The 15416-nt window shown below is 41.7% G+C and overlaps 1 protein-coding gene across 3 annotated transcripts in view; it reads left to right on the top strand.

Annotated features, from left to right (window-relative positions):
* The first annotated feature begins 9076 nt into the window (after positions 1-9076).
* LOC136864326 (A disintegrin and metalloproteinase with thrombospondin motifs 4) overlaps positions 9077-15416 on the top strand; it is a 644921-nt gene continuing 638581 nt past the window's right edge. For all 3 annotated transcript variants that reach the window (XM_067141158.2, XM_067141157.2, XM_067141159.2), the window contains exons 1-2: positions 9077-9351; positions 10354-10534. In XM_067141158.2, the coding sequence (XP_066997259.2) occupies positions 10360-10534 (175 nt within the window). In that variant the 5' untranslated portion in view covers positions 9077-9351; positions 10354-10359. The remainder of the gene's footprint in view (positions 9352-10353; positions 10535-15416) is intronic.

Below are 15416 nucleotides of genomic sequence, written 5' to 3'. Positions count from 1 at the left end.
AAATAAACAAACATACAAATGAGTAAATAAATAAAATAAAAATTAGTTCATATGGATAAACGTACCGTTTTCCATAATGTGATAATTGACGAAACGAACACTAGTTCTCTGAAATGTGTCTAAACTCATATAATCGAAATCTACTTTCAACCTATTAGGTCATGTTACGTATATTTAGTACATGTTGAAGAGGTGTTAAGTACAGAACAAAAATGGCCAACCGGTCACCAGTGGGGATCTTAACCCACAATCTCCCGATTTCTCGTTGGTGGCCTAGGTCAGCTTTGTTCTGTTGGAAAGGATCTAAGATACAGGTTTGGCTCTATACTCTGTCCTCTACAACCCTCACTGACTGCATGTGTTCCCATACAAAAGTAGACAAACTCCTATGCAACTTATTTTTTCCTGCACTGTCTCTTCCATACGTACTGTAGGAATGGAATTACTGTACTTTCACGATGTGCAACTGTATCTTGTACCGTGTCCTTACGATGCGCCCGTTTTATGTGATTCCATAAATTCGACCTTCCTCCACCTGTACAATAGATTTTATTGCAAATTTTACAAGTAACGTATTTTCTACCTGGACTGCTAGTAAAATACTGCCATGCTTGGGAGGACTTTCGTGGCATTATTGCTTCTGTCTTATTACATATATCTATAGAAAATATAGTGCAACAACTTTAAACAAAGATATATAAGGAAACATACAAATAGAACAGACGTCTCAGTCTGGAGTCTGAACAACAGCACAGTGGTGTTGCGAGTGTAGCCTGGCTGGAAGGTTTACTGAAGCTATACGGAGTATTCGAGTTGAATCGGTGCTCCGCTGTGACGTCACGTAACCGAGTTACTCTACAGTTCTACTCGCTCCGTCCCCACCACTGCTGTTGGGCCTTTCAGCGTTCTGTCTGCTTTAAACCTCTGTGAATTGCAATAGCTAAGCTTCTCCACAATATTGTCCGACTCGTTGGCTGAACGGTCAGCGTACTGGCCTTCGGTTCAGAGGGTCCCGGGTTCGATTCCCGGCCGGGTCGGGGATTTTAACCTTAATTGGTTAATTCCAATGGCACGGGGGCTGGGTGTATGTGTTGTCTTCATCATCATTTCATCCTTATCACGACGCGCAGGTCGCCTACGGGTGTCAACTCGAAAGACCTGCACCTGGCGAGCCGAACATGTCTTCGGACACTCCCGGCACTAAAAGCCATACGTCATTTCATTTTTTCACAATATTATATTTGAAACTAGCTCCATGACTTCACTTAGCTCCACACTTCTTTATTACTTTGCTACAACTTTGCTCAATTTCACTTCACATCTTGAACACACATCCTAAGTACTCAATTTCGTATTCGGGTAACGGAGAGGGGCAGCTCCGCTCCGTCAGCTGTCCTGAGAATGGTTTCCCGTGATTTCCCCTTCTCCTGCACTAAGGCGAATGCTGGGACAGTTCCTAGTCAGGCATGTTCATTCCCACTGTCTGTACTTCTTACTACTGCTTGACCGGCCAAGCAGGAAAAGAGTGGTGGAGTACTGCGTTAGAGAAGCCGAGCTGTTTAAGACGGGAATTCCTGTCGTAGTCAAGATGAGATGTCACCGTTTGAGCCTGTAGGCGAGTGCACGGCCAACTCGAAGTCCCTGCCTGCTACACAAGACAGTGAGACGTTTAGTGCATTGGTATGGACGTACGAGTCTTGTTTTCGTGGTGGTTTGGTAGCACGTTGTTGTTATTTCAACGTTATTAGAGGTGTCCGTTCGTTTTTCCAAGCGATAACTGTATGAAAACCTATCAGTAAAAGATGTATTTTCAGCAATAGTATGTGTTAAATACTAAATTATAGCATTGTAATTTCAGCAGCTTAGTGTTAGGAAGTATTGCTAGGTTATGTGATTGGTTAGGTGAACTCACCGGCTATTATGAATTGTCTAAAGTACTCTAAAGTTTAGTATTTATTATGATTATTATTATTATTATTATTATTATTATTATTATTATTATTATTATTATTATTATTATAATGTAGTAGTGTACTGTCTGATCCTTTTTGCAAAATGGGACGAACGTGTAGTATGCCGGATGTACATCCATTTACCGTTCAAATAAGGAGGTGGCTATCTCAACATTTGCGTTTCCTAGCGATAAGGAGACGCGAGCTAAATAGATTCTTGCTATACACCGAGCTAATTTTGATCCCAGTAAATATGTCTGTGTCTGTATCAAACATTTTTCCGAAAATCGCATAATTCGAGTTGACAATGCAAAAAGACCAGACGGTTCGGTTTTAACTGCGCCTAGGGTAAAGCCAAAATGAACTGACAATAATGCTGTAACAACCATATTTCTTGGGCAGCCGTCATATATGTCTCAACCAACACCTGCTAAACGAAAATCGCCAGAAGAAAGGAGAGATAATATTTTGCAGAATGACGAACTAACCTTCAAGACTATATGCTCAAATAAGTATAATATAATGGCATTTTAAAGACAGCAACAGTTTTCCTAGTGACCATTATACTATTTTTCAAATTGTCGTGGAGAGCTACATGTTAATTGAGACCTTGATACCTGATTCAAAGATGCATTTAAAAAAGTAGAAATCGTAGGGATGTTTCTTTCAATGTTTTGATAATGAAAGTTGAAAAACCTGTGAAAAGTTTGGGTATGTTCTGCTGAGTTAATGAGTGTTGTGACCAAGATCCGCCATATTTTGGGAAATACTATTTTTAACCGTTATGCATAAATAATTAACAAAATCATGTGTTCAAACAAGCATAAAAGAATGACATTGTTCTGAGAGAAAACAATTCGCCTAGTCAGCATCAGCGTACAATCCAGGTGAGTACCCTTCAGTCGAACATTTTACAATGTGTAATATAAGTTACTACCTTGAGTGCACATATTTGTGTATTCGTATGTTTTTTCTTGATAGTGTCTCTTCGATGTCATGTGTTTATAGGCTTATTATTGCATTTCCTCTGTCACATTGTGAGAAAAAGTATCGTATCAGCAATATAGGAATTACACGCGACGACGGAGACTGAGCACTATACGCGTGACGTCACAACTATGGACGTAGCGAGTGAGATTTCAGTTGCTTGCGCTATCGATGTTAAAGCAATATAGCAAGTGTGTGTTCCGCTCTTTGAAGTAACACAAAACGCCCTGCCCATTTCTTTTTAATAACAATGATTATATTAAAATTCATTGTGATGTGAGGGAGCGACTCAACTATCTCAACAAGGTAACTGAAGAAATCTCACAACTACTACACTATTATATCAATGTTTTACATAATCAGCACTGACCATACTATCATTCTCTATGTACAAATCATTCTTGTCTATTATATATTTAATTTTCCCTATTATTAAAGAAAAAATAACGTTCTTCAATAGAAAAAGTAATCATGACTCATTTATATTCTCTATAAATTAATAAATATAAATGTATAAATAATAATGTCATTTGCTTTACGTCTCACAAACTACTATTAAGGATTTGGGAGACGCCGAGGTGCCGGAATTTATTCCCTCAGGAGTTATTTTACGTGCCAGTAAATCCACCGACACGAGGCTGACGTATCTGAACACCTTCAAATACCGCCGGACTGAGCTAAGATCGAATCTCCCAAGTTGGGGTCAGAAGGCCAGCGCCTCAACAGTCTGAGCCACTCAGCCCGGCTAACTATACAAATAACTCAATTTAATTTATTATATTGAAAGAAAATATATGAAAATACATTGCAATGTTATGGCGATGCACGCATCCATAGTATATAAAGCAAGTGAAGAGATCTCATAACCCACTGTCGGCAGCGTGGTCTCCCGATTTTCACACCAGACAAATGCCGAGGCTGTGCCTTAATTAAGGCCGCGGCCGCTTCCTCCCTACTCCTAGCCCTTTTCTATCCCATCATCGCCATAATAAATTTATGTGGATGTGGCGAACCTGACCATTCGTTCGACTGACGCTTTAATTCAGGCTCGTACGCACGTCTCATCAATGGCGACAATACGCTGCAGAAAAGCGTCTATTTCGTTGCGGTATCTGTGCAGGTGGATGCCAGCCAGTGCATACCTATGCCATTTCTGTACGTCGGTGAGTTGATGTGGAATCCAACGGGACGTAATTTTCCTCTGTTAAGACATTTCGTCAGTATGTGCCATACCATTTGATGATTGAGACTAACCTCTACGGATAATTCTCGGACAGTCCATCGATCGTCTACGGAAACGAGACCACTCACGATGTCAGTCTGATCTTGAGGAATGGACGGCCGACCTGTGTGGTGCAAATCTGCAGTCTCATTCCGACCCGCACGAAACGCCTTGACCCATCATGCAACCGTCCTACACGGTAATATACTCTCATCACAGGCTTCACGTAATCCTCGATAACATTCTGATTCATTTCTGCCACGGGCAACCTCGATTTTAACCCACGAAAGTTGATCACCTTTTGAAAACATCCTTTAGAGTCGTGAAATGGATACTCTTCACTTCAATTCCACCTAACAACAACACTCCCAACTGGATGCCCGTCAAAAGCACACTACACATCGAACACAGCACCACCTCACCGCTTCCATATCCTATGTTCGCGTACCCGATCTCCTGCGAGTGTCTGGACTACGTTGCCTCTACTTTATTTACAGCCCTCGTATTTCCCTGAGCACCCTTCCTTGCGACAGTGACTTGGATTCTTATGCTCCTATTAACAACGGGTATTAGGTCCGGAACTGCCCACTGCCGCAGAGGGCAGCTTTCTAACGTTTCTGGTTGGTTCATTGTCTTCTTCAAAGGAACCAATATTATGTTCCTTGAATGTGCGACACGCTCTATCAGTTCTTCTGAGAAAAGATTCCTGAATTCGAGAGACTTCTCCTTGATATCTTGCTTCTGTTGTTCATCATTTCCCCAGGGACGTCCTCATTCTTTTTTTTTTTTGCTAGCTTTTTTGCTAGTTGCTTTACGTCGCACAGACACAGATAGGTCTTATGGCGACGATAGGATAGGATAGGATAGGTCTAGGAATGGGAAGGAAGCGGCCGTGCCCTTAATTAAGGTACAGCCCCAGCATTTGCCTGATGTGAAAATGGGAAACAACGGAGAACCATCTTCAGGGCTGCCGACAGTGAGATTCGAACCCATTATCTCCCGGATGCAAGCTCACAGCTGCGCGCCCCTAACAGCACGGCCAACTCACCCGGTATTCTCATTCATTAACAATTAGAGAATATCATCTGAGGTGAATAACCTTTTATATATGAAAATAAAGTATTATCGCTGGATGGCTGCCAGGAGTGTCCTCAGTAGAGTACTGCCGGCTCTAACTCAGTACGTTACAAGAAAAATGAAATCAATGTCCTCAATTGTCCGGCTCCATGACTAAATGGTTAGCGTACTGGTCTTTGGTCACAAGGGTCCCGGGTTCGATTCCCGGCAGGGTCGGGAATTGTAACCATCATTGGTTAATTACGCTGCCAGGGGGACTGGGTGTATGCTTTGTCTTCATCATCATTTCATCCTCATCATGGCGCGCAGGTCGCCTAAGGGAGTCAAATCAGAAGACCTGCACCTGGCGAGCCGAATATGTCCTCGGACACTCCCGGGACTTAAAAGCCATACGCCATTTCAATGTCCTCAATTGAGGAAAAAACGTACAGAGGCCTACCACCTTCTGAGGTCAAGTTGGCGGTTTCGATCCCGATTCAGTCCGGTCGTGTCAAGGGCACGTAAAGGAACTCCTGCGGGACAAAATTCCAGCCCCTTGGCGTCTCCGAAGACCTTAAAAGTCGGCAGTGGGACGTAAAACCAGCATCAATATTATTAGTATAGTAGCTTTCCGCTCAGCTGGCAGTTGATCTTTGTACAGTGGGCCGTGAGGTGCGGGCTTCTAGACCACAAGAATGTTCTTAAATTGAAATGTATCCTCTTCTGGCTGCAAGCACTAAACTCTAGGTATCAGTAATGCTCTGCATATTGAAGAATGTAACTTTTTTTTTTTTTTTTTTTTTTTTTTTTTTTTGCTATTTGCTTTACGTCGCACCGACACAGATAGGTCTTATGGCGACGATGGGAGAGAAAAGGCTAGGAGTGGGAAGGAAGCGGCTGTGACCTTAATTAAAGTACAGCCCCAGCATTTGCCTAGTGTGAAAATGGGAAACTACAGAAAGCCATATTCAGGGCTGCCGACAGTGGGGTTCGAACCCACTGTCTCCCGGATGCAAGCTCACAGCTGCGCGACCCTAACCACACGGCCAACTCGCCCGGTAAGAATGTAACTAACTGTATTATGTTTGCAACGCTTTCGATCGGAACCTCACTGTATACGGTTCACATTTACCATGAATACACAGGGCTTCATTCATACGCTGGATTCGAGAGCATCAGGCTTGATGATAGAATGGACTTTAAATACCTGGGTGCTACGCTGAATGAGCAAGACCACGTCAAGGTAGACGTCCAGAGTCGCATCAGATCTACAGAAGATATATAATTCTCTTACCTGTCTTTGTTCCAGTCGCATCTTCGCTCTTATATCACGAAGATATACCTCTACGAAAATTGTATTCGTCCAGTACTGTTGTAGAGTTCCGAGGCATAGTCCCTGACCAAATTTGACCGACATCAATTTGCAGCTTTTGAGAATAAGGTACTAGGGATAATCTATGGTACTGAATTCATTGACGGAGTCTGGAGACACCGAAGTAACGCGGACATTCATGGTTGTTACGGAAGTCCAAATATCAGCCAAGTCATCAGCGGGAAATGAGTTGAGTGGATTGGACACGTCGATGTCGGATGACAGAGCGGCTAAAGGTATCTGGGAAGGAAGCTTGGTGAAGAAACGCCGTTTGGGAAGACCCGGAAGGCGTTGGAGAAATCATCTGATGGAAGATCTGACATTCGGAGGATTAACAGGAGGTTAACGCATATTGGCACAAGACCGTAACAGCTGGCGAGGTGTTGTGAGTGTGGCGAAAAGTCAACCTGACTGATAGCGCCAGGATAAGTAAGTAATTAAGTAATAAATCCACATCCGTGGTGTAGTGGTTATTGTGATTAGCTGCCACCCCCGGAGGCCCAGGTTAGATTCCCGGCTCTGCCACGACATTTGAAATGTGGTACGAGGGCTGGAACGGGGTTCACTCAGCCTCGGGAAGTCAAATGAGTATAGGGGGATTCGATTCCCACTTCAGCCATCCTCGGAGTGGTTTTCCGTGGTTTCCCACTCTCCTCCAGGGAAATGCCGGGATGGTACCTAACTTAAGGCCATGGCCTATTAATTCCCTCTTTCTTGTCTATCCCTTCCAATCTTCCCATCCCCCACAAGTACTCTGTTCAGCATAGCTGATGTGGCCGCCTGGAGGGGTACTGGTCCTCCGCCCCAGTGGCATCCCCCGTTTCAAAGTCTCACGCTCCATGACAGCGCCCTTGAGGTGGTAGAGGAGGAATCCCTCACTGAGTCCGCGGGAAAAACCAACCCTGGACGGTAAAAGATTAAGAAAGAAGTATAAATATTTACAGTATGCACCTTGTGGCAAATAAAGTGAATTGTCGTGTGTGGCCATCAGCAAGACTCATACATCTGTGGCCTCATTAACTATTCCCCATGGTGCTACAGGCTGCCTCCCATACAATCTTCTTTCACTCCTCTCTATCCGCTGCTCCCCTCCCTCATCCTCTGACTCCCAGCCTGTAGAGATCATCCTCCACATCATCCACCGAATATATCCGTGGTTTGCCCTTCTTTTTTCTTCCTCCCGCGTTGCCTCTGTAGATCTTCGCACCCACTCGGCTACTATACATCCATTCCCCGCGCCCTGGCTATCTCACTCATCCTTGTTTCATTCTGTCAGGATGACTGTACAGTTCTTGATTTTCCAGACTGTCAAAAATTGTTCTCACACACAGGGCCATATATCTTTCTCAGGATCTTTCTTTCCAAGATTAGGAGTATTACTTATTCGAAATATGATTGCACTTGGGTCAGGAGGCGCTGTTTGTATTGAGTAGTCATCACATGCTTCTCGCGTTACCGACAGGACAAGATGAATTTGTGGGTGCAACGAATACAAAAACCACAGAGCAAATAATTACATAAAGTGTAAAAATCTCATGTGCCAGTACGACGTAACGACCATGATATCCGATGCCCTTGACATGAAGCTAAACCAACAGTTGATTGGGGTTCTGTACCTCTCTGAGTTCTGCACTGGCATTACTCGAGGTATTTCTTGCGATAGTACCTGACTTGAAATGCCCCTGGATATCTTTCCTTAACCTACTTCCCAAATGTTATTTCCAAGTACGCACGCTAAAGTAGACACCACTGTAATGATCACGTTTCCTGAACCTCCAATATAAAAAACAATAACAAGCCGCACTCTTCATCGTTCATCCTTGATTCACGTAGGCAAAGTAGACTTCCGTTCTGGTTTTATCACTTTTACTTCTGCAATGTCCATAATTACTCACTGATCATCGCAACAGGTCCCGTCAGCCAGCACGTTCCCGTAACTTGGCGCTGTACTACCTTCAGTATCAAGTTCAGTAAGTCGTTTAACAGGAGACAATACACATGTGGAGGCAATGCATGGTACGCCCTTTCTGAATTTGCTCCTCTAAGAATATACAGTCAGGAAAACATTCTAGGATAGGAGTATGGGAGGAATAATGAAAGAAAAAACACGCCATAGATCATTAACATCCTGAAAACTAACTCTTGTAAAAAGGTGCTGTCTGCATGGTCCAAATAAGGCCATGTTTAAAGGGGAGGGGCTCCTTAGACGCCCAAATGGCCTTGTAGTATGCTATGTTTCCCTCCAGAAAAATACATTATGCACCTTTTTGGAGAAAACATCGTATCGTAGAGTTGTCTTTTATGATCATGAACCCTTACATTACAGTCAAAAGAAAGCCGTGTCATTTAATTGATTCGCGATATTTTCTTTGTCGAGACTGGGAACGAGGAGTCTCGCAGGCGCGGCTGGCTCCGAACTTACCCGATGCTCTACGAGGCTCGCGGCTGGTGAGTTGATGCTGCACTCAGTCAGTCCGCATAGTTGGGACTAGACCGGCTGTGCGGTGTAGCGTGCTAGCGTCTTGGTCTCCGTGCGTCTCGTGGAGTGACCGGAACCTCTCGTGTGTATGTGTGTGTGTGTGAACATGCTTCTCACGTAGTGTTCGCGAACTTGTTCGTATCTCCAGTGATCCGTTTCTTTGGAAAGGAAAAAAAGCTATACTATGCTGAAATTTCCTTGATTTCTGAGAGGAAGTTAGTGTTCAACCCACTGCGAAAGGACAAGAACACTACCTTGTATCCAGTGACACTACTAACCCGTGGTAATTTTTTAGAAATGTATTTTCTCTTCTAAACAAGCTGTAACTTTATCAAACCCTAATGATTTCACGATCCATATAAGGCACCCTGGGACTCGCCTTCCCACTTTTAGTATTCAGTATATGCATCTTTTATAGTTGTACATGCATTAGTGATGCACCGGCAGTACAGTGTTTTTACGGATTCCGGTATTTTAACTGTAAATAACCACCTAGATATTAAATAGCACTTTTGTCACAAATTTTCTATCGAAAACCTATGTTATAATGGCCACTTATATACTTTTTTTCACTCATGATATAGGTAGCGTTCCAGTCTTCTAGTTTCCAGCCAACCTCGAACGTCTTAGTAGTCTAATGGGATGCGTTCTGGGAGAATGCAAAGAATGCACTATTCGCTCGAAGAGAACACGAACGGAGGGGCTCCGCGTGTGTCAAAGTATTCTTGAGCGATTGTTGTGTACAACCTTTCCACTCAAGGACCCCTTAACATTGAACCAAAACAGAATTTTCCTTATTTTCTTTATGAAGTGGCTATTGAGGTGCAAAAGGAAAAGTGCTGAATATCACTTTTATCCTTTGTGTCATTGGTTCATGGATGTCATTAATAACAATCCTTTCATAACTTACTTTCTAACAGCGATAATACATTTGTAACTAAACATGAAAATTGTACATCATTATAAATTATATTAGACACCCGGACTATTGGTTAAACTGTGGAGAATAACCTTAACCTCACCGTTAAGGGCCCTCTCCATGCACATGCTTGCACAGCTGGAAGATAACTTTTTGTTCGCTCGCCTCTTCTATAGCTACAGCTGAATTAATGTTGAAAATAATTTTCTCCGATCAAAATGTGCGCTATTTAAAAACACTCTTCCATTTAACTAACAATGCCGAGGACGACAAATAACTTCAAGACTCGAATTAAATGCTTAGATTAGTTGTACAGTTAATAATACACCTACCTACCTAAGATTTACTGAGCGGTGATTGTTCCAGGCTAATATGACGTCCCGTGTGGGACAGAGGGCGTTAAGTGCAGCCGCCGGTGCAGCCATCCTCCTCCTTGTCATCCTGATAGCTGTGTCGTGGTCCGTAGTGGTGACGAGACGCGGCGCTGACGAGACAGACGTAACCCCCAGCCTTGCCAATAACTCCACCAGACCACAAGCCACCAAGAGTGAGTACTTATTGTCTCTTAAAGCTGTTTGACTAGTCCCTATGCTTGCTTTGCCAATGGACCATTGCCCTCCATTTCCTCAACTTGGTTGGAGTAGTGCCTAATATTTTGTCAGTTATTCTGGGTGACACATCGCTGCAATTAATGCCTAATTTGACCTGTATACGAAGTAACATACGTCAATACAAATGCAAATTATTATTAAATGTATAACAACGCTTCAGTTTCTACATATTTTATGAGACGACAGAATGTCGGAATTCGGTCCCGCAGGAGTTCTTTAACATGTCGCTCTTAAACACCCTCAAATGCCACCAACCTCAGCCAGTATTGAACACTCTATCATAAGAAAAGAAGGAAAACGGCTGAGTAACTCAGACTCCGAGATTGGCAATAATAATAATAATAATAATAATAATAATAATAATAATAATAATAATAATATCATGCTATTTTTAACGACCTCTATAGACTTTAAAAGACGCCAGCCTATCAGAATTTTACCCCGCAGGAGTTCTTTAACGTGCTGGAAGCAATGACATGGAATTGTTGCTTTTTAAACACCACAAAATGCCATCGACTTCAGCCCCTTCAACCCCTCTGTTTTGTAACAGGAGGACAAAGGCTAACTGACTGCGCCCCTGAGGACGGTATTATTATTATTATTATTATTATTATTATTATTATTATTATTATTATTATTATTATTATTATTATTATTATTATTATTTGATACAGCAGAGTTATAGGAAACTCGGCCGTAAAGGGTAAGAGAAACAGAGAGATAGGAAATAATCTATTATTAGATTCGGGATTTAATGAGTTCAGTGTTATAGAAAGTAAGAACGGTGTGATGAGAAACATAGCAGTCCTGAGTGGAAATATATGTAAGCCTATTGTCTTATTTTTCCAGTCCACAATGAAATTGGACACTGCGCCAATGTTGTAAACAGAACCTTACGCACGGCAAAGGCCCTGAGTTAACTACTTCTGCAGTAACCCAGAGGAAATGCTACAATGGTATTTTATTTTATTTATTGCGGTGTTTAGTGTGTTTTTTCGTTTCCTAGCCGCAGAAACGTACTAACCCACACATTTTTCTGCAAACGTTAGCTCTCCCGCCTCACAGAATTTACATGAAGGAGCTACAATAGTCTCCACCACGAGCCAGCTACTACAAATCACGGATGTTAATTGAATCGGTCGTTGGAGAAACGGTCTGCTGAAAACCTACTTTTGAGATAATAAAGGAAAACTACAGTGAATAATGGAATTATATTTTGAACGTCTAAGCGTTTCGTTTCTTTCGGCTGAGAGGTTGCGTTGTGCTGACCACACGACCCCTCGTAATCTGCAGGCCTTCAGACTAAGCAGCGGTCGCTGGGCAGACCAAGGCCCTTTCAAGGGCGTTAAGTGCCGTAGGGTTTGATTTTAAGTGTAACACATTTTTAAGTTATTTTTGTCTGAAATTTTATGTTTATTTCTTTTCACATGCGGCACAGGCAATTTCAAATTTTATTCACATGTGCTATTTCACAATGCAATGAGTATAAACAGTGCTGGGTGTTCATTGCATTTTTCTTATTCGTAAGCACTTTATTTTTAAGACTTCTGTCAATACAAGTGTTATTACAGTTTTCGGAATGGTATAAAAGCGATTATTATTATTATTATTACAAAATATTTGTTTAAGCAAAGATTGTACATTTGTTCATTTTTCAAACTTTTTTTTTTTTGCCTGTCCGCAGACAATGATCAGCGTTGTGGTATTCCTTAGTCCATAAAGTCATCATCCTTGCCAACAGTGGGCCAATTGCAGATTTCACCAAATAATATTTTGATTCCTTCGTATTCTTGCGTCCATGATTTTCTTTGCGTTTTCGAGAACAAAATCTTCCAAGTATTCAGCATCTTGCAGAAGGGAAACCTTTTCTTGTCAATGTGGGAAGTATGGGATACAGGTCGTCCAGTGAAATCTCTAGCAATGACACCACCATACATCTAAAAAATAAGCATATTGCATACATTGCGAGATATTAAAGCTTTGCTTTTCTCTCTTTGGACATTTTCCGTCATGAGACTCTAGCGACAGGACATTTGGCCACCGTGATTTGCAATTTTTACTATTCTTGTGTCCACCATATACAATGCGTGAGGAGTTTCTAAACGCAGACGGTGATTCCGCCCTTAAATCGATGTGGCAATCTTTAGATAACTCAAACATGTGGCAAATTCATTTACCATCAAAAGTGCGGATGTGGGATGTCTCTAATGACCAATTCAATTGTATAAAAAATATGCAGATTTAAATATTTCTGTACTGGTGGTATGATTTTTTGATGTCTGAATTAACAAGTAGTAGTTTGACTTTGAGGTCACCTATGAATTAGGATTACGTTTCTGTTAATGCCTCTTTGATTTGTCAGCGAACATAACCCTGTAGTAAATCATTCCCTGCTAACCAAATCTGTTACCGTGCGGTTAGGGTCACGCAGCTGTGAGCTTGCATCCGGGAGATAGTGGGTTTGAATCCCACTGTCGGCAGCCCTGAAGATGGTTTTCCGTGGTTTCCCATTTTCTCACCAGGCAAATGCTGGGGCTGTACCTTAATTAAGGCCACGGCCACATCCTCCCCACTGCTAGCCCTTTCCCATCCAATCGTCGCCATAAGATCTGTCTGTGTCGCTGCGACATAAAGCCACTAGCAAAATAATTATATTGTATTTACTCTGTGTAGGAGCTAGGGACAACGGGATAATTTGTAATGTATCTATTTTGTGTATCCTGGTCTTGTTTGATTTACTACTGTTAACTTGATATATTTACCAGTGTGTCCATTTGCAAGTACATTGGGAAAAGTGTACCTGTGCTTCAAATAATGTAACATCCAAACATTTTCTGAAGCCGAAATTTGTTGTGAGATCGAACTTTCCTGTTAACGTTCGTATAATGATGGCCACGTGTAATTTGTGCGTGTAGCTGTACTGTGTCAATGGTGAGATTTTGCTGTTGCTGAATGTCGATCCGCAAAGATTCCGTTAATGAACAGTGGAGAACGAGGTTTTGTTCTCACTTTGAGCGAAATTGTTGTGTACTTGATCAAATAGTCGACATATGTGACCAGTTACTGTAAAATAATTATGTTTAAATCATACACAAGGTCCAAACATCACTAAGAAAATTATTTTAAACAACTCTCATGAAAAGTATTTGTCACACAATTCCTTTTAAGTATTTTTTAAGAGTTTCCTGGACTTTTTCCAATCATCTAGGGTCGGCATTAATATGGAATAAGTCCAGGTTTGCGGCCGTATTCCTTTCCTGACGTCAACCCTATGTGGAGGAATATATTCACTATTGCGTGTTCCTGTGGTGGTTGATGGTGTGATGTCCTGTGTGTAGATGTGTATTAAGACGATCGTAAGATCAAGTCCCCGAGCCAGAGTAATTAATTATACGCAGTTAAAATCCTCAGCCCGCCTGGGATTCGATCCAAAGGACCTCTGAACTGAAGACCAATACACTGAAGCCAAGAAACTGGACGCTAATTTCTTTCAAAACGTATCCTAGAAAAATATTAAAGTTAAGAAATATACATCCCCCTCATTATTACCTCGTATTATTTTTCTCTTTCCCCTTCTCAAGCAACAACAACAACAACAACAACGAACCCTAAAAATTTCTGATGTCCCGTTTCAATAATTCGGTGACGAATTATTCGCAACACAATTTATTCATGTTCCACATGTATGTTTGAGCTACCAGTGATCTTTCCTTCTTAGCTCCGATGTCTGATATCTTACCAAATATGCACCTTCCCATATGTACCGGTACTGGAGTGAGGTAAAAGAAGTCATATATGCGTTAATTTGGTTAGGCTTTGAGTCATGAACTCTGAAAAAAATTCGGCAGAATTCATGTTAACATTTCAACATGTTGCTAATCACATCACACAGTACCAATTAAATCAGAATCGAAATATTTAAAATACTCAATCGTTCTTCGCAAGAAAAAACCCTGGGATAAATCCCTCAACTTCGCTGTAATGAGTTCGACTTCGTAAACATCGTCTCTCCTAGATGGATTTGTCTATTCTTAGCCCACAGGAGAACAGAAGTTTGTCTATCACCTTACTTAATATACAGATGGGAGTGATAGTGAGTGACAGTTGTTGGTTTCTCACTAAGGCGATCGCAGTTCGAATCCCAGTCAATGCGCATAGGATGATTGAAATGAAAATGTACATCCCCATTGGAATTCCGTGTAAAACAGGAGGTATCACGATATCAGCTGCCATGTAAGACAAGAAGATTGCTTGTTTGCTTTAACTTGTAAATGACGATTGGTTTGCTCTTTTCGTTGACAAAGAAGTCGTTTACAGAAATCGCCTCAATTGTGCGCGTTAATTAATGCGACTGGGCAAGTACACAGTTCAGAGATCCGTGGATTCAATCCCGGTGATTACAGTAACTTTCAATAGTGTGATTTCCCTACTTCCTGTAAGGAAATGCAGGAATGCACATTATTTCAAGTCGTAAGGCAATTATTTTAATCGTAACATAAAATTATTACAGTGACAGATGTTAGTAAAGATTTCTCAGAAACATAGTTTATCAAAATTCTTTCTCGCCCACAAGTACAAGGAGGTTGTTGATCAAAGGTGTTTTAAGATCCACAAATATATATATATATATGTAAGGAAACTGTGAGATTAATTTCAGGACTGTCGACTCCAAAATGAACAGAGTTCGGTGGCTCAAAATGATCAGAACAATTACGATTTCCCACAGTTATTGAACGTCCTTGAACATGCTCAGGATCGCCATTCCCCACTCCACACAGAGCGTGCCATTGATGAACTGATACGCGGCATTACAGTACC

The sequence above is a fragment of the Anabrus simplex genome, chromosome 2 (assembly GCF_040414725.1).
Source record: "Anabrus simplex isolate iqAnaSimp1 chromosome 2, ASM4041472v1, whole genome shotgun sequence".
Taxonomy (NCBI): Eukaryota; Metazoa; Arthropoda; class Insecta; order Orthoptera; family Tettigoniidae; genus Anabrus; species Anabrus simplex.
The sequence above is the reverse complement of the archived record's forward strand: the minus strand, read 5'-3'. Positions and strand labels throughout refer to the sequence as shown.